The sequence below is a fragment of the Oncorhynchus keta genome, chromosome 27 (genome assembly GCF_023373465.1).
Source record: "Oncorhynchus keta strain PuntledgeMale-10-30-2019 chromosome 27, Oket_V2, whole genome shotgun sequence".
In the NCBI taxonomy this organism is placed as follows: domain Eukaryota; kingdom Metazoa; phylum Chordata; class Actinopteri; order Salmoniformes; family Salmonidae; genus Oncorhynchus; species Oncorhynchus keta.
In genome coordinates this window covers 48,968,472-48,991,393 of record NC_068447.1, presented here as the reverse complement: position 1 = coordinate 48,991,393, position 22,922 = coordinate 48,968,472, and the positions used below count along the sequence as shown (strand labels likewise).

Here is a 22,922-nt window from a genome sequence, read left to right as displayed (position 1 = left end):
CCAGTGCCTCGCAAAGAATGGCACCTAATGGTAGATGGGTAAAAAAAACATTAAAATATCCCTTTGAGCACGGTGAAGTTATTAATTACTTTGGATGGTGTATCAATACACACATTCATTACAAAGATATAGGTGTCCATCATAAATACAAATTGTTATGTTTAAGACAAATCCAATACAACACATTACTGAGTACCACTCTCCATGTTTTCAAGCATAGTGGTGGCTGCATCAAGGTGGACTGCAAAGTTTTTTAAGAATTAAAAAGAAACAGAACGGAGCACAGGCAAAATCCTAGTGGAAGACCTTGTTCCATTTGCTTTCCACCAGACACTGGAAGATGAATACACCTTTCAGCATGACAATAACCCAAACACAAGGCCAAATCTACACTGGAGTTGCTTACCAAAAAGACAGTGAATGTTCCTGAGTGGCGGAATTAAAGTTTTTAGCGTAAATTGAAATATGGCAAGACATGAAAATGGTTGTCTAGCAATGATCAACAACCAATTGACAGAGCTTGAAGAATCTAGAAATGATAATTGGCAAATGTTGTACAATCCAGATGTGGAAAGCTCTTACAGACTTACCCAGAAGGACTCACAACTATTACGGACTACAAAGGGAAGCACAGCAGTCAGCTAGCTGCCCAGTGACAAAAGCCTACCAGATGAGCGAAATAACTTCTATGCTCGCTTCGAGGCAAGCCACACTGAAACATGCATGAGAGCATCCGTTGTTCAGGATGACAGGTCAACATTCACAAGGCCACAGGGCCAGATGGATTACCAGGATGTGTACTACATGTGTACATGTACGAGCATGCGCTGACCAACTGGCAAGTGTCTTCACTGACATTTTCAACCTGTCCCTGACTAAGTCTGTAATACCAAGAACACTGTGAACCCAAGAACACTAAGGTAACCTACCTAAATGATTATCGACCGGTAACACTCACGTTTGTAGCCATGAAGTGCTTTGAAAGGCTGTTCATGGCTCAAATCAACACCATTATCCCAGAAACCCACTCCAATTTGCATACCGCCCCAACAGATCCACAGATGATGCAATCTCTATTGCACTCCACAATGCCCTTTCCTACCTGGACAAAAGGAACACCTATGTGGGAATGCTATTCGTTGACTACAGCTCAGCGTTCAACACCATAGTGCCCTCAAAGCACATCACTAAGCTAAGGACCCTGGGACTAAGAACCTCCCTCCGCAGGGGTGTGTGCTCAGTCCCTCTCTGTACTCCCTGTTCACTCATGACTGCATGGACAGGCACGACTCCAACACCGCCTGATCACCGACAATGACAAGACAGCCTATAAGGAGGAGGTCAGAGACCTGGCAGTGTGGTGTCAGGATAACAACCTCTCCCTCAACGTAATCAAGACAAAGGAGATGATTGTGGACTACAGGAAAAGGAGGACCGACCATGCCCCCATTTTCATCGACGGGTCTATAATGGAGCAGATTGAGTGCTTCCAGTTCCTTGGCGTCCACATCACCAACAAACTAACATGGTCCAAGATTTGGCATGGGTCCTCAGATCCTCAAAAGGTTCTACAGCTACACCATCAAACTGACAGGTTGCATCACTGCGTGGTATGGCAGCTGCTCGGCGTCTGACCGCAAGGCACTACAGAGGGTGGTGCGTACTGACCAATACATCACTGGGGCCAAGCTTCCTGCCATCCAGGACCTCTGTACCAGGCGGTGTCAGAGGAGACTCCAGCCACCCTAGTCATAGACTGTTCACTCTGCTACCACACGGCAAGTGGTACCGCAGTGCCAAGTCTAGGTCCAAGAGGCTTCTAAAACAGCTTCTACCCCCAAGCCATATAAGACTACTGAACATCTAATCAAATGGCTACCCAGACTATTTGCATTGCCCCCTCCCCCCTTTTACACTGCTGCTAATCTCTGTTATTATCTATGCATAATCACTTCAATAACTCTAGCTATATGTACATATTTCCTCAATTACCTCGACTAACCGGTGCCCCCGCACATGGACTCTGCACCGGTACCCTCTGTATATAGCCTCGCTATTGTTATTTTACTGCTGCTCTTAATTATTGGTTACTTTTATTTATTTATTTTTTGTATTTTTCTTAAAACGGCATTGTTGGTTAAGGGCTTGTCAGAAAGCAACAGGTGAAACCTGTTGTATTTGGAGCATGTGACAAATATTATAATTTTTTAATTTCCTAAAATGGATTAAATAAAAATAAACTCAATCTACATCACAATATCCCATAATGACAAAGTGAAAACAGGTTTTTAGACATTTTTGCAAATGTATTAAAAATAAAATAATGTTATTATTTATTTAAATACCTTTGCTATGAGACTCGAAATTGAGCTCAGGTGCATCCTGTTTCCACGGGTCATCCTTGAGATGTGTCTACAACTTGGAGTCCACCTGTGGTAAATTCAATTGATTGGACATGATTTGGAAAGGCAGACATCTGTCTATATAAGGTCCCACAGTTGACAGTTCAGATCAGAGTAAAAACCAAGCCATGAGGTCGAAGGAATTGTTCATGCAGTGGCTTCAGAACAAATATCAATGTCCTTCAGTGTCCCAGCCAGAGACCGGACTTGAGTGTGCAAAGCTGTCAACAAGGCTATTTGAAAAATATTTGATATTTGATTTGTTTAATACTTTTTTAGGTTACTATATGATTCCATGTGTGTTATTTCATTGTATTTATGTCTTCACTATTATTCTACAATGTAGAAAATAGTAAAAAATAAAGAAAAACCCTTGAATGAGTACTTGTTCTAAAACTTTTGACAGGTAGTGTATATAATTTATATCTACAAAGAATTATGCAGAAAATGACATTGATGGAAGCCACAATCTATCTGCAATATTAAAGCAGATCTGCCTTTCTGGAGTGTGTGTGTGTGTGTGTGTGTGTGTGTGTGTGTGTGTGTGTGTGTGTGTGTGTGTGTGTGTGTGTGTGTGTGAGGAATAACAGAAGGGAGTTATACATATCCCAGTTAAAATAAGAGAGGAGCTTCTGAAAATCGGTAACAAAGAGAAATAGACCTTGGCCAAGAAATAACAAAATAGTTCATGTTGATATGAACACCTACACCCCTAATGTGAAAAAGTGCCAATTTGCAGGCATTCCACTTGGCATGTGAAGCAATCCCACAGGAACATGAGAAAATAGCGTGTATATTACACATACGGTGAGGGATTTTGGTGTGGTTTTTGGTATGCATTTTATCATTTTGAGAAAAGAGAAATTGTAGAAATAATATTATCAGTTATGTGACTTTAAAAACATGTACGTTTTCCCATATACCACAGGAGAAAATACCAATATATCTACCCATGCATACACACATAAACTACAGGAGAAAATACCAATATATCTACCCATGCATACATACATAAACTACAGGAGAAAATACCAATATATCTACCCATGCATACACACATAAACTACAGGAGAAAATACCAATATATCTACCCATGCATACATACATAAACTACAGGAGAAAATACCAATATATCTACCCATGCATACACACATAAACTACAGGAGAAAATACCAATATATCTACCCATGCATACATACATAAACTACAGGAGAAAATACCAATATATCTACCCATGCATACAGAGCACGCCACGAGTTGGAGAGTGAGCACAGGAAATTCCCCTGGACCATGTTTCAAATGGTGCTCATCCTGTTGTTAAGGGATGCTTTTCAAGGTAGGAGATAAGGAGACACTTTCTAGGGACAATTTAAAGTGTATGTACAATAGAGATGGATGGAGAACAAGTCAGTGAAGTCTCTTACCAGTTCACCAAAGTGCTTCATGGCATACTCCAGGACTCCAGATGCTGCCTCTGGCTGCTGCAGTTTGTTATTGATGCTGGAACAAGACAGACAGAAGCAAAGAGACAGCATTTAGGCGATATCCCTACCCAATCTGGAAACCGACTCTCATGAGCTCTCCTGAGTCGTCTTAAGCATTCTCTGGGTGATGGATAGAGTCTGAGGTCCCACACAAATAGATATATACAAAAATCTGAAGTTATGAAATGGAAGGAATTGGAGCCAGGCAACGCTGTCACTGTATGACTGATGGCACTGATCAACCCTGTTTGAGAGGGATGTTTGGAGAGTGGGTCTAATTTATGAATCATTAGAAGAGAAGTACATCCAATTTGTTTTCTGCAAAGTAGTCCAACTATGTGTGCTTATGTTTGATCAAATGGGTACAATCCATTTGTAAGTCATCACACACAGAGCAGCTGAAGAATTCAGATTTGTGTCATCAGGCAACCAATGACCTCCTATGAACACGAAAGGCTGGAAAAAACTAACCAATAAAAACGCCTCTGGTGAGTGACAAAGCAGGGGTCCTGTTGACACACAGTTGTCATAAAGTCACCCTTCAATCTGAGAGTAGCCCCCTGGACTCCTTTTACCTGCAAACCATACAAGTAATGGTCATTGCTCATTTCTAATTAACTATCATGAACAAGCCAATTGCCGACTGGAGTGTTCACTCACTGGCTTTTGTGTGTTAAACATGTTTTTTTTTCACCCAAAAAAGGTGTATATTGTGAAAGGTAAATGTGCTTTCCCGGCCCATCGGCATGAGTCACATTTAGGAGATAAATTACGTGTCATCCGCTTTTCGGTCTTGACAATGATCCCCCAGCTGTCTAATGTGTGTTTAAGAACCCCATACATCTGGAAGCACTCATCTGAAACACAATTCTGTAGTATTTCCTCAACTATGGAAAGCAACGCGTGCAGTGCCAATACATCTGTTAAACTGTAGCATTTGAAGGAAGGGGTTCCTGAGAACAGCAGGCGAGACAGTTGAAAGACATCGGAGCCTATATGTCAGGAATCCCAGAGTGCCCTGGGCCAGACTATTGTGTTGGCTGGACCCAGGGAAGTGGTCATCTGAACACAAACACTGCTGTTGCTAACCATATGTATTTTTATAATACAAAATTGGACATATCAAACATTAAATATGCGGTAGGAAATAAGTAAAACAGAGTCCACATTTTCTAGAACCACAGGTAAGCACTATTTTATTTAGCTAGGCAAGTCAGTGAAGAACAAATTCGTATTTACAATGACGGCGTACACAGCCTGGATTCGAACCAGGGTGTCTGTAGTGACACTAAGCACAGGCTTTATTTATCTTCAAATGTTTATACACAGTAGCCATGTTTGAAATCTGCATTGCCTACTACTTACTTAATCTGCATACTGTGTACTTATCATACTACATACTATTTAGCACGTACTGTTTAGTAAAAGGTATGCAGTACCCCATGAATACATAGTTTGTGCGTTCAAGACCACTGGGAATTCGGAAACAAAACAAGCTCAGACTGGGAAGAATCGTGACGTCGGTAATGTTAAGGTCGGAGAAGTCAGAGCTCTAGGATGATGACGAGTTTCTGACTTGTAATACAGAGTTGCATCAAATCAAATTTATTTATATAGCCCTTCGTACATCAGCTGATATCTCAAAGTGCTGTACAGAAACCCAGCCTAAAACCCCAAACAGCAAGCAATGCAGGTGTAGAAGCACGGTGGCTAGGAAAAACTCCCTAGAAAGGCCAAAACCTAGGAAGAAACCTAGAGAGGAACCAGGCTATGTGGGGTGGCCAGTCCTCTTCTGGCTGTGCCGGGTGGAGATTATAACAGAACATGGCCAAGATGTTCAAATGTTCATAAATGACCAGCATGGTCGAATAATAATAAGGCAGAACAGTTGAAACTGGAGCAGCAGCACGGCCAGGTGGACTGGGGATAGCAAGGAGTCATCATGTCAGGTAGTCCTGGGGCATGGTCCTAGGGCTCAGGTCCTCCTCCGAGAGAGAAAGAAAGAAGGAGGGAATTAGAGAGAGCACACTTAGATTCACACAGGACACCGAATAGGACAGGAGAAGTACTCCAGATATAACAAACTGACCCTAGCCCCCCGACAGATAAAAACTACTGCAGCATAAATACTGGAGGCTGAGACAGGAGGGGTGATGACTGAGTTCCCTGTTGTCTTGTTGCAACCAGTTACGGCTTCATATGAACTGTAAAATAACATTTCTAGCCCCACCCAGTGACCTTTCGAGTTGTTTTGGGCTGACGACATACACTACATTACCAAAAGTATGTGGACACCTGCTCGTTGAACATCTCATTCCAAAATCAAGGGCATTAATATGGAGTGGAGGCTGCTATAACAGCCTCCACTCTTCTGGGAAGGCTTTCCACTAGATATTGGAACACTGCTGCAGGGACTTGCATTCAGCCATAAGAGAAATAGTGAGTTCGGCACTGATGTTGGGCTCTGTGCATGCCAGTCAAGTTCGACCACACCGATCTCGACAAACCATTCCTCACTTTGTGCATGGGGGCATTGACATGCTGAAACAAGAAGGGCCTTCCCCAAACTGTTGCTACAAAGTTGGAAGCACAGAATTGTCTAGAATGTCATTGTATGCTGAAGAGTTAAGATTTCCGTTCACTTGAACTAAGGGGCCTAGGCTGAACCATGAAAAACAGCCCTAGACCATTATTCCTCCTCCACCAAACTTAACAGTTGGCACTATGCATTGGGGCAGGCAGCGTTCACCTGGCATCCACCAAACCCAGATTCGGTCATCGGATTGCCAGATGGTGAAGCGTGATTCATCACTCCAGATAACGAGTATCCACTGCTCCAGCGTCCAATGTCGTCAAACTTTACACAGTCGATGCTTGGCATTGCGCATGGTGATCTTAGGCTTGTTTACCACTGCTCGGCCATGGAACCCCATTTCATGAAGCTCCCGACAAACAATTATTTTGCTGACATTGCTTCCAGAGGCAGTTTTGAACCCGGTAGTGAGTGTTGCAACTGAGGACAGGCGATTTTTACGCTTTTCAGCACTCGGCAGTCCCACTCTGTGAGCTTGTGTGGCCTACCTCTTCACAATAACAGCACTTACAGTTGAGCAGGGCAGAAATTTGACGAACTAACATCGGTGACATGTTGAAAGTAACTGAGCTCTTCAGTAAGGCCATTCTACTGCCAATGTTTGCCTATAGAGATTGCATGGCTGTGGCACGGTTTTATACACCTGTCAGCAATGGGTGTGGCTGAACTAGCCGAATCCACTAATTTGAAGGGTTGTCCACATACCTTTGTAAATATAGTTTATTTGGCTTAAACGTGTACCGCAGGCCTACATGTGTCCCTCTCCATCTTTTTAGAATGCATGCACTGAGACTTGGCCTATATTAGTTGACATAGCTAACAATAGCTAGGCTACTCACGATGTTTTGCCTATTCCTTTTTTGCTTTTGATGTGCTTTGATATGATTCATTATTTATTTACACCAACAGTAGATGTATCATTACAATGGGTGTGGCTGATACTGCATTTTTTGTGGTATTTCTTCTACCGCGTTTGCCAATGCCTGGTATTGTCATATGATCCTGTATACAGTTTGAAAACAAGCCCTGGTATTTACAACAAGTAGCTAGCTAGCTAACTAGGCTAATCTTAAATATTAAGGTGTCGCTCAACAGCAAGCAAGTAATCCTGTAGCTAATGTTACTGTTCAAACAGGTATAATTTATAGTCCTACTAAAGCACATAGCTAGCTAGCTAAAGGCATGACAGGCAGCAGGCTGCAGATCTGTTTTAAAAGATGTACCGTTACAATGACATCGTCGTGATCATTTTAAGGAGAACAAAAATGACTTAGATTTGAACATCACTGCAAAAGCTTCGCTATTCACCTTCTCCCAAGTTGTGTTCTTGTTTACTTCAAGAGATCTAGCTATCAAAACACCCCCCTTCCAATGCATAGTGGCTGTGAAATTCCTGAAAAATTTGCAGTGAATTCTACTAAATTAGTAAACAATCCGGGCATTTAAAGTATACCCAATTTTCGAAATGTTACATACTATTAAACACAATTTTTTTCGCATACACAAATGACTTACTATATAGGATGCAAGTAGTCAGACAAGGCCAGTATCAAACGCACCACTTGTGTCACCACAAAACTCTATAAAAAAAAATATTGGAAAATTAAGTCATCAAAAATGTCATGTTCGTGAATAAGAAGGGTTTCATACTTTTGTGGTTTAATTTCCCTTTTGTGAAGGACCTTATTATGCAAGAGGAGGAAACGTCAGCCATATGTGATGGACAATAACTCACGCATCAAAGAGGCTCATCTCACTTGCCGCTCGACAGTGTGGTGTTGTGATAGATCCCTGTGGCACTCCATCTATCCATCTATATCGGGACTAATGTATATTCCATACCATCATTTCCAAATGCCAAGTTTATTCAGGAGCATGAATACCTTTCATAGGGCAGTGGAGTGCTTTACCTACAGTATGTGGCTGGTATGACAGGATATTGGGATGAAATTATTAGTACACAAAATATACCGTAGCAGCGTACGGTCATGGCTGATATGGTCTGCCTGTATTCATTGCAAGGCTGTATCGTACCTCAACCCCCACACTTCTCTTTATCAGATATAATATAACCTTCCTAATTGAGGTGTAGAACAGGTAGGCAAACAGGTGAACACAGGGAAAGTGGACCACATTTTTATAGTGGGATTTCAAGATTTATAGTGGGTTGGATATCCTTTTCTTCACTAAACCTACCGAGGCCATCTAATTTGACCACACATTTCCATATAGTCCCAAATGACAGAGCTCAGCCATTTATTATGTAATATTTGTGTTGTGGAGAAATGACCAGGCAGGAGACGGGAGTACAGTTTGTTTTCGTTTAGTCAAAACCCCTCGTGCTCTACAGTTCCCGGCACAATAGTAGTGCGCATATGCATTTCCTATTAGGTTTAGTAACGTAACACTGCCGTAATACATTACTGCTAAGTAACTGATATATTATTATTATATTATATTATATTATTATATATTATTATTATATTTATATTATATTATGATATAAACAGATGTAGATCACACATATTACAAAAAACAGTCTCTTTGGTCTTATTGTCGTTTATCATGTCAGAAAATAACAAATACTACAGTTCAATTAAACCCAATCGACCACCGTTGGCGGGCAACCATTCAATATTTCTAGTCACGGTAAAAGTATTCAGTTACCTGGGCTAATCAGAAACATTGACTAAGTGTTGCCTCTTGGCTCTCATGATTATTATAACTGAGGTAGAACCCCTGTAATTGAACACGGGAGGGGAATCACTCTACACTAGAGGAAGTTTTAAAGAGTGGCACGAACAGCTTATCATGTTACAGAAATCATGGTTGAAAATAGAGGTGAATCATCTTGAGGATCAGTCTATATTGTGTGATAAAACAAATAGGTATAAATTACAGTTGATTTGATCCATTGCTTTACCAATTTAAAAGGGTATTATACATACAAGTATTGAGAGACTTAACAAAAGCAAGACATGCTGAACTCTCTGGTCGATTAAAGCATCCACATAGAGAAACAAAACACACTATTCGCACACAATCGTCCTGTTTTTTCTAGAACATTGAGTAGATTGGCTTGTGGTTTTAAATTAGACAGAATATAATCCTCAAGAAAAATGATGTCAATTCTGCCACAGACCATAACGTATGTGTGAAGGAGAGAAAGACAGAATTACTGAACCTAATCTGCAGTAATCAGGAAAGTATCATTTTAGGATTAATAGTGGCAAAAGTTTGACAGAAAAAACCTGTAAAAAAATTACACAACATTGTGCTTTTGTCAGAGTTATATTAAAAATCAGTTTTGGGAAATTAGGGATCAGGTTCCATTGAATTGAGGTTTTTCAGATTGAGTATTGTGCACATATTTTTCAGATTGAGTATTTCTTCAATGTGTTTTACATAATCATGGTGGAAACTGTACACACACACACAGTGGACGCTTTTCAGTTCAACACTCAAAATAGGTTTATCGACAAAGAAGTGCCCTGGAGCTCTTTCAGCTTGAGGAGTCTCTGGAACCTCCCATCCTGATGATACGACCTCTTCAAAGCCCCATTCAAATTGATCATGCTGTTTTGCTCATCTGCAGCCTGGCTTGGTTTTCCGGCAGTATCGGCTTCACCTTGTCTGTAATGTATCGGCTTCACCTTCAATAATGACCCCTGACAAGAAAACTGGAAAGTCACAGCGCATTCTACGCTAGTGGCCGATTTTGTCTAGACTTTTCACCAAGGTTCAGGGCGTGAGCCAAGAATTGCACGTGTAGGCCACGTCTGAATCAGGAGGAGCAGCATGTGAGGGGAGGAAAAGTTATTTGAAGTGGTCTTTAAAGAGACTTCAAGCAATGGGCAGTGTCGGCTTCCCTGATGGGGGAGGAGGCGACCTGATCCATCTGCCAAACAAATCCCCCACAATGCACAATGAAATGATACGGTAACAGATATGTTCTGTTGAAGAAAGTTGTTTGAGTCCAACGACACTGTGCCCTTTTGCCCCTCTGAAATTGCAGTGTTATTGGGGGAAGCTACGGCAAGCACTGGTTCATGGCTATATGGCAGGGCTGGAGTCAGATAAGGCAACTAACATTGGGTTTCTTAATATAATGGTTGCCTTTTGGTGTTCGACTCCTTGACTCTGTTAACCCTATCAGTCCCAGGACTTTTCATTTATCTTATTTCTATCTGCATGTCCAGCATTTATATTTAGCCTCACAATGATGTGTTTTACCATCTTCTTTTCAGGACAACCAGGGTTACAAGTAGAAATCAAAACTATTTGATATAAACAGTTGCATTCATGAGTTTTATTGATAAATGTCAATGAAAAAAAGATCTGCCAAAGCAAAAAACTGATAAAAATGTATTTATATGAATGCTGTTAGTACAGAAATGACTTGTTCAGTGGAAATTAATATGCAACTAGTCAGTGGCAACTGTTTGGAGTTTGTGACATTAACTATGTGAGCTTATTACAGTATTACAGACACTGTCCTTGGATTTCCTATTATCCTCTATGTAGAAGAGCCCCTTGCTTTCTAACGACTCTTGTATAGCTTGTGAGCGTCATAGAGCAAAACATGTTCCATGTGTGCGTTTGTGTGAGTCTCAGCTTTTCAATGATAGTAATTTCATAAGCCATTCGGACTCTACAGATACGTTTGCAAAAAGACCTGGCCTCGGGCCCTTTCGGGGGCCGCCTTTGGCTCACACACAGCACTACTCAGCCCCACTAATCGCAGAAGAAACAGACGAATCCAATGGTACAACCCAGAATTCTGTAGCTCAAACACACGTTTAAAAGAGGTTAGAAGTGCAAATCGGTGAGACTCATTGGGATAAGGCTTTGATAATGTGTAAAAGTGACAGCTGTTTGACATGTCTCTGGCCATGGTGCATATTCATATTCATTTCTGGTTAGATCAGAATATCCATCATAAGTATTGGCCTCTACAGAGAATTAAGTCAAAACTACAAGTCCAAATTCCCATCTCCATCGATGGCTTACAAAAGGGCAGATTTAGCCAGATAGCTACAGCAGGACATCACCACAAGCAGACAACGTGCATGTTTTTTTGAAAATGACGTTTTGCAAAGGAAGTGATTTGATTGGTCTGAAGACAAATCTAAACTGGCCTCTCTTGGGGGGCATTTTGCTGCACTAGGACAACCCACAGTTGAGCTCAGCTCAACACTGATTGGCTAATTATTTTACAATTGTTTTATCAAGGGAGGCCAAATGCTTGCTGGCAGTGGTCTACTTGGTGTGTGAACTGCTGACAACTTATAGATAGTTGTTGATACATCGACCAGGATCAAGTGGCAGGGAAATTTGTGACTTGTTTTGGTAATCAGTGACTGTATTGGAGTGGGAGTGGTTTCATCTCTTTTCTGAATGTTTACAGTTTGTTTATGATCTGTGTATTAATATTATTCATATCAGAAATCCATTCGCATTGCTAGTTATAGCCTAATGTTAGCTAGCTAGCTAACATTGAACCTAGTTGGTTAGCTTTAGCTACCTGCAGATTCATACAACAGCTATGACAATCAGTTTGTATTGGTAATAGTATGTGTGGGATTATGCTGGTTCAATGTTTAACTAGCTGGCTTGCTACATGTCTAAACTAAAGACTCCACTTCGCCAGATGATTACATGACCCATCAAGGTAGCCAGGTGTGTCTGGGGATGATTATTGTATTTCATCAGTGGTGTAAAGTACTTAAGTAAAAATACTTTTATGTACTACTTTAAGGAGTTGTTTTGGGTATCTGTACTTTACTTTTTATTTCACTTCATTCCCAAAGAAAATAAATGTACTATTTGCTTGTAGGCTACTACTTTAAACCACTTTTAGTCTTGAAATCTTTGTTTTTTTACTATACCTCCGTACTCCCTCTGTTTAGCACATGACCTCACATGTGAATCCTTAAAGAGATGGGTGGGGCTAAGGCCTAAGAGGGAGAGAACGATGCTGAATGGGTGGAGACAAAGGAGAGCTCTCCAATAGGTGTACCAAAAAATTGCTCAAACCTTTATCAACTTTCATAGCAGAATTATTTCCCCATTGTTTGTCAACTGCAATGTATGATATACCATTTTGTAGCTCTGAGTCTCTACCTATATCCAATGTAAAAAACAGAATAAAAGATTTTGCTACATGAGATCGAATGGAGCCGGTCGGTCACATATGTGTGTTGTTGACTGTGATAAAGGCACGGGATCACAGGCAATGAGTGAGTTTCAAGTTAGTGGAAAATAATTTGCTGTATAAGAATGCACCTTTTATAATAAAGCTTTCCATGCATCATCGCATTTGCATACATGTAAGAGCTGTTCATTGCATGGCTGAGTGCATATAGCATAGAGTAGTCCTAGGCTAAACCACAGCCATTGTGTTTCTTTCTTTGCATGGGAAAAAATTTGTATTTTTATCAACACATTTCATGTAGTTCTTACAAAACTTTATATGACTGGAGGAATTAGCAGAATATTTGTTTTATATATATTTTTTTAAATGTAACCTTTATTTATCTAGGGTAAGAACAAATTCTTATTTACAAAGACGGCCAACTCCAGCCAAACCCGAATGACACTGGGCCAATTGTGCGCCACCTAATGGGACTCCGAATCACGGCCCGGTTGTGATACAGCCTGGAATCGAACCAGGGTCTGTAATAATGCCTCTTGCAATGTCAGAGTGGCATAGACTAAGATACAGGAGAATAGAAAACCGGTCAAAAGTTTTAGAACACCTACTCATTCAAGGGTTTTGCTTTATTTTTACTATTTTATACATTATAGAATAATAGTGAAGACATCAAAAAATATGAAATAACCCATATGGAATCATGTAGTAAGCAAAAATGTGTTAAAAAAATCTAAATATATTTTATATTATAGATTCTTCAAATAGCCACCCTTTGCCTTAATGACAGCTTCCCACACCCTTGGCATTCTCTCAACCAGCTTCATGAGGTAGTCACCTAGAATGCATTTCAATTAACAGGTGTGCCTTGTTAAAAGTTCATTCCTGTCAAACACCTGGTACAGCAAATGCACCGCCCACAACTGCAAACTCTTCAGAGGGTGGTGTGATCTGACAAACGCATTACCTGGGGAAAACTTCCCGCCCTCCTGAACACCTACAGCACCCGATGCCATAGGAATGCCAAAAAGATCATCAAATACATCCACAGGTACACCTCCAATTGACTCAAAGGATGTCAATTGGCCTAACAGAAGCTTCTAAAGCCATGACATAATTTTCTGGAATTTTACAAGCTGTTTAAAGGCACAGTCAACTTAGTGGGTGTAAACTGCAAACAAGTTTGTTAACAAGAAATAATTTTGATGTGGTTGAAAAAGGAGTTTTAATGACTCCAACCTAAGTGTATGTAAACTTCCGACTTCAACAGTATTTATTTATTTTATTCTTGGGGGGGGGTCTTGGATGTTTGAGGGACAGCTTTTGGGGAACTGTGGGGGGACCTTGGAGGGTTCTGGTTCACTTTTATCTTGCAATGTGCCCTTGAGCAGGGCATTGACCCTGGATACTTCTGTGTGTCGCTCTGAATGGGAATCTGCTGGATGACTGGTGTGGTGTCATTGTTGAGTGGCTTCACTCCAAGTATATTGTACGTTTCGGATATTCAATTAAAAAAAAAATTCATTTTATACAACTCACCTTGCGTTCCTTATTGCCGTAAAGACGATTTGTCTTATCCTTGTGAGATCATCCTTGATTTTGTGGGAGTGTTGGAGAAGAAAAAATACCTCAATAGAGAATGTAACAAAACCTGCTCCTGACGTGTTTATTCCACCTTTCCTTCCCAACCATTGCTGGCAGCAGTGCAGCTGCATTGTGAATTCACGTGGAATTTCATGAACATTTCATATTGATGGCATTTACAGTCACAAATACCCACTGGACATCTGTTTCTGTTCAAATGATTCCACTTCTGATGATATTCTGGTACATTTTTGCCTTTGTTCTCATTTACCAACTTATGTTATTATTTAAGTTCCCTCTTAAACAATGGAACACATTTTGTGTACGGATTCCTTGTTTCCAAAACAAATGAATTACATTGGTTTAGACTCATAGAATGGCAACACTGGTATAAGGTATATGTGTATTTTTGCCTTTCTGTATGCTAACCTATTGGTCACACTTTTTCATTTTGATTTTGAGCAAGTTAAACAAAAAAGTGTACTCAGACATTCTATACTTAGGTCAACCAAAACACAAATGGGATTGGAGTAAAGAGTATGATTTAAGAAGACATTTAAGCAGAGCCTTTTTGCAAATGCACCCACATCGACTACAATTTAGTTCAGAGAGATCCGGGAGAACCCACAACTATGGAACCAGGTTTAACTGTAATTTACCAGAAGTCACAGAAGTCGGGATGACTTCTTTCCCCGGCACATTGTCACGCACCATGTCTTTGAAGAAAAGCCGTAGAGCACCGCTCGTTGAGATAAGAAAACAGGGGGCTCAGACGAGGAGAATAATATCTTTTTTTCTTCTCCCTGTACCCTCTGTTCTGAGGCGTCTACTGTTCTAAAACTGGGTGGTGACTTGGCGGTAAGTACCTGGCTCCTGTCCACCATGCTCTAATCCACACCACCTGGAAGCCATGGCAGTGTGAGGCACCAGACCCGCCATTCGCATGCAAGGCCTTGAGCTCTTCCGCTCAGACACCAGGCGCATATTGAGGCACTCATTGTAGCTGAATATGGAACCATGTATTGCACTGCAAGGCAATTTTGGCTATCTAGATTTTAGTGGGTCAGGCCACGTTATTCACATTTAACAAAACAAATGTGCAGAATATTGAACAGCATCCTCACATGGGGCATTCTGTACATCCTGTTCCTTCTGCTTCATTTGAATAAATGATAAAACTGTAAGCACCAGTAAAGAATACAAATAGCCCTCGGAGAAAAAAAAAGAGCCCAGTCTATTTGAAAAGCACAAGTATAGGATATTATATATTAATACACTTCCAAATGTATCAATACATTTATAAAGTATATCCCTACACTTTCAGTTCATCAATAGATTTCTACACTGGCTCCACTACCTCCTGGCCGTCAGGTTGATATTGATCTGGAGGAGAGAATAAACAGTAACTACACACTCCCTGCTTGCAATTTAAATAAATAGCTACCCCTATTTATTTTAGCTAACGATGTTATCCAAGTTTCTAGAAATCTGTCATCCATATAGCTACAGTATGGACCACATATCTGCTTGGCATTGGCTCAGTACAAACCAAAAAAGAATTAGAGATTCATTCACATCACCACCAAATTGATGGAAATCATAGCAAAGGCAGAAGGTAAGGGACAGGTCATGTAATATTTATTTTATACTGAACAAAAATATAAATGCAACATGCAACAATTTCTTGGATTCTACTGAGTTACAGTTCATATGAGGGAAATCGGTCAATTTAAATAAACGAATTAGGTCCTAATCTAAGGATTTCACATGACAGGAATACAGATATGCATCTACTGGTCACAGATACTTTACAAAATGGACCTCACAATGGGCCTCAGAGTCTCGTCAAGGTATTTTTGTGCATTCAAATTGCCATTGATAAAATGCAATTGTGTTCCTTGTCAGTACAGGACTAAAAATGTGCTTTATATTATTCACATCATAAAGTGAAGAAGCCGGATGTGGAGGTCATGGTGATGGAGTGGTTACACGTGGTCTGCGGTTGTGAGGCCAGTTGGTCATACTGCCAAATTCTCTAAAAGGATGTTCCGAAGGCACTGTAAATATAGTAGGCCTAGCCTGTAGAAAGCTGATGGGATCCTCCTATTTCAGTAGAGGCCATCATTCTGTTTTCTCAATTGCATAGCCTACAGAAATGTTGCACAACATCAGCTCATGGGTTTTCGTGACGTGTTTAATTTAGATTTCCGATTACATTGATGTCAGAGTGATTAGAGGAACAGTAGAGTGCTGAGTACCAGGCAGTTAACACGTTTGATAGGCTACTAAAATGACCAGCAGCATCACAGCTTAAATACCGTGACTAAATGGTCACGTGGAATTTGAATGCCGTCATGACTGGTGACAGCCGGTGTGACGGTAATACGGTCACCGTAACAGCCATAGGTATAGATACCGAGGGAGGGTGCAGGCTGACTGCAGGAATGTCCGACAGAGCTGTTGCAAGATAATAGAATTTTTCTACCAACGTCATTTTAGAGAATTAGGCGGTATGACCAACTGGCTTCAAACGCAGACCAAGTGTAACCACGCCAGCCCCGGAACTCCACATCCGGCTTCTTCACTTATAACGTGACTTATTAAGCACATTTTTACTCCTGAACTGATTTAGGCTCGCCATAACAGGGTTGACTACTTATTGACGAGACATTTAAGCGTTTCGTGTTGTAATAATTTGTAAAAATGTCAAAAAACATAATTCCACTCTGACGTTATGGGGTACTGTGTGTAGGTCAGTGCCACATCTCAATTGAGATGTTGTGTCACTGATTTAGGCTGTAACACAACAAAATGTGAAAAAATCAAGGGTTGTGAATACGTTCTGAAGGCACTATATTTTCATGAAATAAACACACAATGATTTAGACACCAACCCATTCACAAAAATGGATCGCTCCTACAGACAGTGAGTCACGCCAGATCCAGTATCTCAGAAACGGCTGCCACTCCTATGCTTTCAAGAGAATAGTGCGACAAACAAAAAAAACACCAGCGGCAGTCCTGTGGGAGAAAACAGCTCGTTGCTGAGAGAGGTCGAAGGAGAATGGCAAGAGTCGTGCAAGCTAACAGGCAAGCTAACCGGCGGCAATGTGGGGTCCGACCCGGTAATAGATGGGTATACCTAATAAACTGAGCAGTGAGTGATGATTTAAAAATGTAAAAGACTGCATGGGGGTTTTAACCAATCCCTTCGGCATGTAAAGAGGCTGCTGTTATTGATGAAACTTCCCCCCCGAGGGTGCTACACAACTATCATTAACAAGGACGGGCACCGTCATGTGTGAAGGCCAAACCGAAGATAAATTGTACACATACTCCTACTTTAAGCAGTTAAATCTAAGCTTGACGAAAGTGTCAAAATGCATCAGCGAGGTGTGCCTCTGGGAATGAAAGGCTGTTGAATACAAAGCCAGGGAATGTGAAATTGAGCTTACCACATGTGAAGTGTGAGCTCTTTCAGACAGGAGCCTTTGTCCTTCGCTCTTCCAGACAGAGCGAAAGAACTGTGTCCCTCTGAAACTTGCAACACATGACAAAGAAACAAGGCACAGGGCAGAACCAACAAGAGTGAGCAAAAGTGTGTGTGTGTCTGAGTGAGTGAGTGAGTGAGTGAGTGAGTGAGTGAGTGAGTGAGTGAGTGAGTGAGTGATTGAGTGAGGTGTGTGTGTGTGGGGGGGGCAGTGGTGGGAAAGGCCCTTCCACACAGAGGGTTGGAGGTTGAAGGCGGGTCAGTAACTGTGAGCACAACCAAAAAAGGGGAGGGCACACATGTATAGATATTTAAGATCCCCCAGCCACAGCTTTACAGAGGGAGCAAAGAGCATGAGAAAGCAATTGGCTAAAGGAAGCTTCACTTCAACCAGTCAGATTCCTAACTCAACTAATCCAATCCTGTTCTCTCAGTTTCTTCAAGACCTCTGACACCGCTAAAGAATCAGACTGGACCAGGACAGCTTGCATTCAACCAGAGCAAGACAAGAAAACTCATTTTAAAATTGCGAAAATTGTAAAGATGTCTTTGCGGACGGTGGCTCTGAGCGTTACCCTCCTGCTGCTGGTGCTGACAGAAGTGTGGGCGCAAAACCCAAGGAAGAGGCTGGCGCCACCCAAGCCTCCAAAGGCGCAGTGCTGTGATGAAGTGCGCTCCCTGAAGGTGCAGGTGGCCAACCTGACCAGCCTACTGGAGGAGCTGGGCCGCAAGCAGGAGACAGACTTGATGAACGTAGTAAGGCAGATGATCGAGCTGGACAAGCAGAACCGACAGCAGGAGTCCCGCGTCACTGAGGCCGAGAGCAAGTACTCTGAGATCAATAACCGGGTGGAGATCATGCAGCTGCAAGCCGCCCAGTCCGTCACTCAGACCACATCAGGTAAGAACCGATATTTTAACATTTCTACAAACTTCAAAGTGTTTCCTCTCCAATGGTACCAATTATATGCATATCCTGGCTTCAGGGCCTGAGCTCCAAGCAGTTAGATTTGGACACATAATTCAGACAGAATTTGAGGAAAAAAGGGGCCTATCCCTAAGAAGTTTAAACCCCTTTGATTTGTTCATTGCTCCTCAGCAACAAAGTAACAGAGGAACAAAACACTACTTTAGTGTGAATAAAACATTTAGTGTTGTTTCATTTATTTGCATTGTGAAAGTTTCAACATCTAACCTTTTTTTAAATTGACTAATTAGGCTAGAAGGGGTAAAACACATGTTTTTTGTGTGAAAATAACAGCCTATGAGTAGTAGAATGCAGTAGTACAGTACAGTAGTGATTGTGACAAATCTGGCCAGCTCCACATGACAAACCCAGTTCAGTTTAGACCGAGACAATACTTCTCTCTCCCTTTCTGTCGATTGTTCAGCATCTGCTTCCAGACACTCTCCACAAGTGTAAAAAAATCTTATCACTAGCTGCCATACATAAAACACTGCCATAAATACTCATAGCACACACCTGCCACTTTATATAATGTTTACATACCCTACATTACTCATCTCATATGTATATACTGTACTCTATACCATCTACTGCATCTTGCCTATGCCATTCGGCCATCTCTTATTCATATATTTTTATGTACATATTGTACATATGTACATATGTACTTATTCATTCCTTTACACTAGTGTGTATAAGGTAGTTGTGAAATTGTTAGGTTAGATTACTTGTTAGATATGACTGCATGGTCTGCTAACCATGTGTATGTGACCAATAAAATTTGATTTGATTTAATGTCAGACACACAAGAAATGTGGTTGGTAAAAAAATGATCCTCTTTATGATCACATCAGTCAGTCTGCAGTCAGAAAACAGAAAATCTACTTTAAAAAACCCCTCACAGAAATATTAGCCTACAGTTTCAGACGACTATTATTAAACAGACAACCAAAAAGTTTTAACTTTTATTTGTATGGAGGCCATTGTTCTTTGTTTAAAAAATGCACTATAAATATTACAGGTCATCTGATTAATCAGGGCCGATTTCAAGTTGTCGTAACAATCGGAAATCCGTATTTTTGGAAACCGATTTGGCCGGTATCCACGCGTTTTGCCAGCAGCTCTTTGCTGTGCTTCAAGCATTGCGCTGTTTATGACTTCATGCCTATCAACTCCCGAGATGAGGCTGGTGTAACCCATGTGAAATGGTTAGCTAGTTAGCGGGGTGCGCGCTAATAGCGTTTCAAACGTCACTCGCTCTGAGATTTGGAGTAGTTATTCCCCTTGCTCCGCAAGGGTAACGCTGCTTCGAGGGTGGCTGTTGTCGATGTGTTCCTGGTTCTAGCCCAGGTAGGGGCGAGGAGAGAGGGACGGAAGCTATACTGTTACACTGGCAAAACTAGTTCCTATAAGAACATCCAATAGTCAAAGGTATATGAAATACAAATGGTATAGAGAGAATTAGTCCTATAATTCCTATAATAACTACAACCTAAAACTTCTTACCTGGGAATATTGAAGACTCATATTAAAAGGAACCACCAGCTTTCATATGTTCTCATGTTCAGAGCAAGGAACTTAAACGTTAGCTTTCTTACATGGCACATATTGCACGTTTACCTTCTTCTCCAACACATTATTTTTGCATTATTTAAACCAAATTGAACATGTTTCAATTTCTACTTGAGGCTAAATTGATTTTATTGGTGTGTTATATTAAGTTAAAATAAGTGTTAATTCAGTATTGTTGTAATTGTCATTATTACAAATACATGTTTTTTTTTTGGTCCTCCAATAAATCGGTATCGGTGTTGAAAAATCATAATCGTTCGACCTGTAATAATTATCAGTGGGCATTCTGAATCTTCGGCATTAGACAGCTGCCATCAAATGGAGACTGTAGTGTGCAAACTTGTCTGGGTGTCTCGTGATAGCCATCATTTAACCAGGCAGTGGGGAGATTTAACCAAGCAGTGGGGAGATTTAACCAGGCAGTGGGGAGATTTAACCAGGCAGTGGGGAGATTTAACCAGGCAGTGGGGAGATTTAACCAGGCAGTGGGGAGATTTAACCAGGCAGTGGGGAGATTTAACCAGGCATGTCGCAGTGTATATTTTAATACCCTATTAGCAGTAGTACATTTATGATGCTGCAACAGTGAACAGAGAAGTGATTTATAATGACTCTTCAAATTATACAGACACTGTGCAGACAGGTAAAGCAGAGCACGAAGAAAAAGCAAAGACTAGAGTGGCGTTTCCACTCCAGCCTCTAGCCATGAAAACACTTGATACCTTTTTGATGCGTTGGATCCATTACTCCCCAGTGATCTCAAAGCACCACAAATGGCATCACCATACCATCACAGAAACAATAGAGAGAACTATGCAAAGAAATGTAACCATGCTGTGTATAATATCCTTCTATCCAAAAATTATTTGACTTCTCTGGCAGACATCTATTCCCATGATACCGTTTGTCAATTTGCATTTTTAAAACCCGCCATGAAACAGCATCTGGTTTGGCCGTCTCTAATGACATAACCTTTTCTTTTCTAGATGCCATCTACGACTGTGCATCCCTGTACACCAAGAACTACAAGATCTCTGGGGAGTACAAACTGCCTGCAGATGACTTCCTGGGGACCCCTGAGATTGACGTAAGTGATAACCCTGGAACTACAAAAAAATAGTTTTACATTCACAGATCCCTGCAACATTGTAGTCTTTGTATAATGGCAGGTCTTCTGTGACATGGAGAGCAATGGTGGTGGCTGGACGCTCATCCAGAGACGCAAGGTGGGCCTGACCTCCTTCAACCGCGACTGGAAGCAGTACAAAAATGGCTTTGGCACCATCCGCGGGGACTTCTGGCTGGGCAATGAAAACATCTTCCGTCTGACAAGGCAGCCCAGCATACTAAGGATAGAGATGGAGGTACAGAGGACCAGTCCCCAGATACTGAGAGCAGTAAATAGATAACGGCACACCCCACTCCTGAGGTAACTGAGGTTGTGGTGGGAGGTTTTATCCAGAGCCAGGAGACTAAAGATACACCACCCAAAACACAGTAAAAACAAAACTCATGGTCAAGTGGTAAACCTCTTGCTCCACCAAAAGTTATAACATTAGTTCAATATTCTAAGTTGCATAGGTTTACCACAAGATGTGCAGCAAACAACTAAATAATGTTCTGTTTCTGTTTTTCTGTTCTCCAGGACTGGGAAGGCCAGACCCGCTATGCAGAGTACAGTTACTTCACATTGAAAAACGAGTTGAACAGCTACAAACTCTTCATCGCCAACTACAGTGGAAATGCTGGGGACTCTCTGCGCTACCACAACAACACCAATTTCAGCACCAAGGGCAAAGACAACGACAAATGTGTGGACGACTGCGCTTCACTACGCAAAGGTACAAGAGAGACAAAATAATTAACTCTGGTTTAACTCACAGAATTAACACCTTCGAAATTTCTTTCCACTGACTGCATTTTCACCTTTTTTTCCCTACAGGTGGTTACTGGTACAACTGTTGCACTGACTCCAACCTGAACGGCGTGTTCTATCGTTATGGCGACCACAGCAAGAGCACGGATGGAATCAATTGGTATGGCTGGCACGGGCCCAACTACTCCCTGAAGAGAGTGGAGATGAAGATCCGGCCACAGAATTTCCAACCATAAACTCTTCTAACTTCAAACTCTGGATGATGCACATGCTTCAGATTTAACCGAACCTGAGCAACCAAATTGTCTTTCCCCTTTGTTATAGTCTGGAATGTTTCTATGGGTTGAATGTGTTTAAACATGTTTGATTGTACATTGTAGTTCATTTTGTATATATCACTGAAATATTTTCTTTTCATAAAAGCCTTTAGCGAAGCCTCTTTACCAATGTTCTGTAAGGGTAACTGAATGTTGCTTCCCTCCATCTTGTCTCATAGCAAGAGGTTTTATTTATCGGTCATAACTCAAGCTGTGGTTAGGTTGATTACACGTAGCGGGCAGGTATGACAATGGAAAAATATATACACACACAGAGACCCAGCAAGTGTGTTGCAATGTACCTTTGTGAGCTACTGGAACGGGAACAACCACCCAAAGTACTTCCATCAGAAGTACCTGACAGATTTTATTGTAAGAAAGCAAACACTTATTTTGGAATTGTGTCCTTTGTAAAAATGTGTACAGCTCTATAGTATGTTGTTTTGTGGGATAGGAAATAAACATGTATTTTTAAGAAAAGGTGTG

General features: G+C 41.2%; 1 protein-coding gene and 1 pseudogene across 1 annotated transcript; one reads left to right on the top strand and one right to left on the bottom strand.

The window, feature by feature from the left end:
• The window catches only part of LOC118360239 (serine/threonine-protein kinase mTOR-like), a 43,118-nt pseudogene that overhangs the window by 14,645 nt on the left and 5,551 nt on the right, over nucleotides 1-22,922 (bottom strand).
• Nucleotides 18,030-22,916, top strand: LOC118360237 (angiopoietin-related protein 7-like). The gene is made up of 5 exons (XM_035739532.2): nucleotides 18,030-18,605; nucleotides 21,230-21,330; nucleotides 21,413-21,607; nucleotides 21,889-22,084; nucleotides 22,186-22,916. Exons 1-5 carry the CDS (start codon nucleotides 18,248-18,250, stop codon nucleotides 22,353-22,355), a joined length of 1,020 nt encoding a protein of 339 aa, XP_035595425.1. The 5' UTR covers nucleotides 18,030-18,247; the 3' UTR covers nucleotides 22,356-22,916.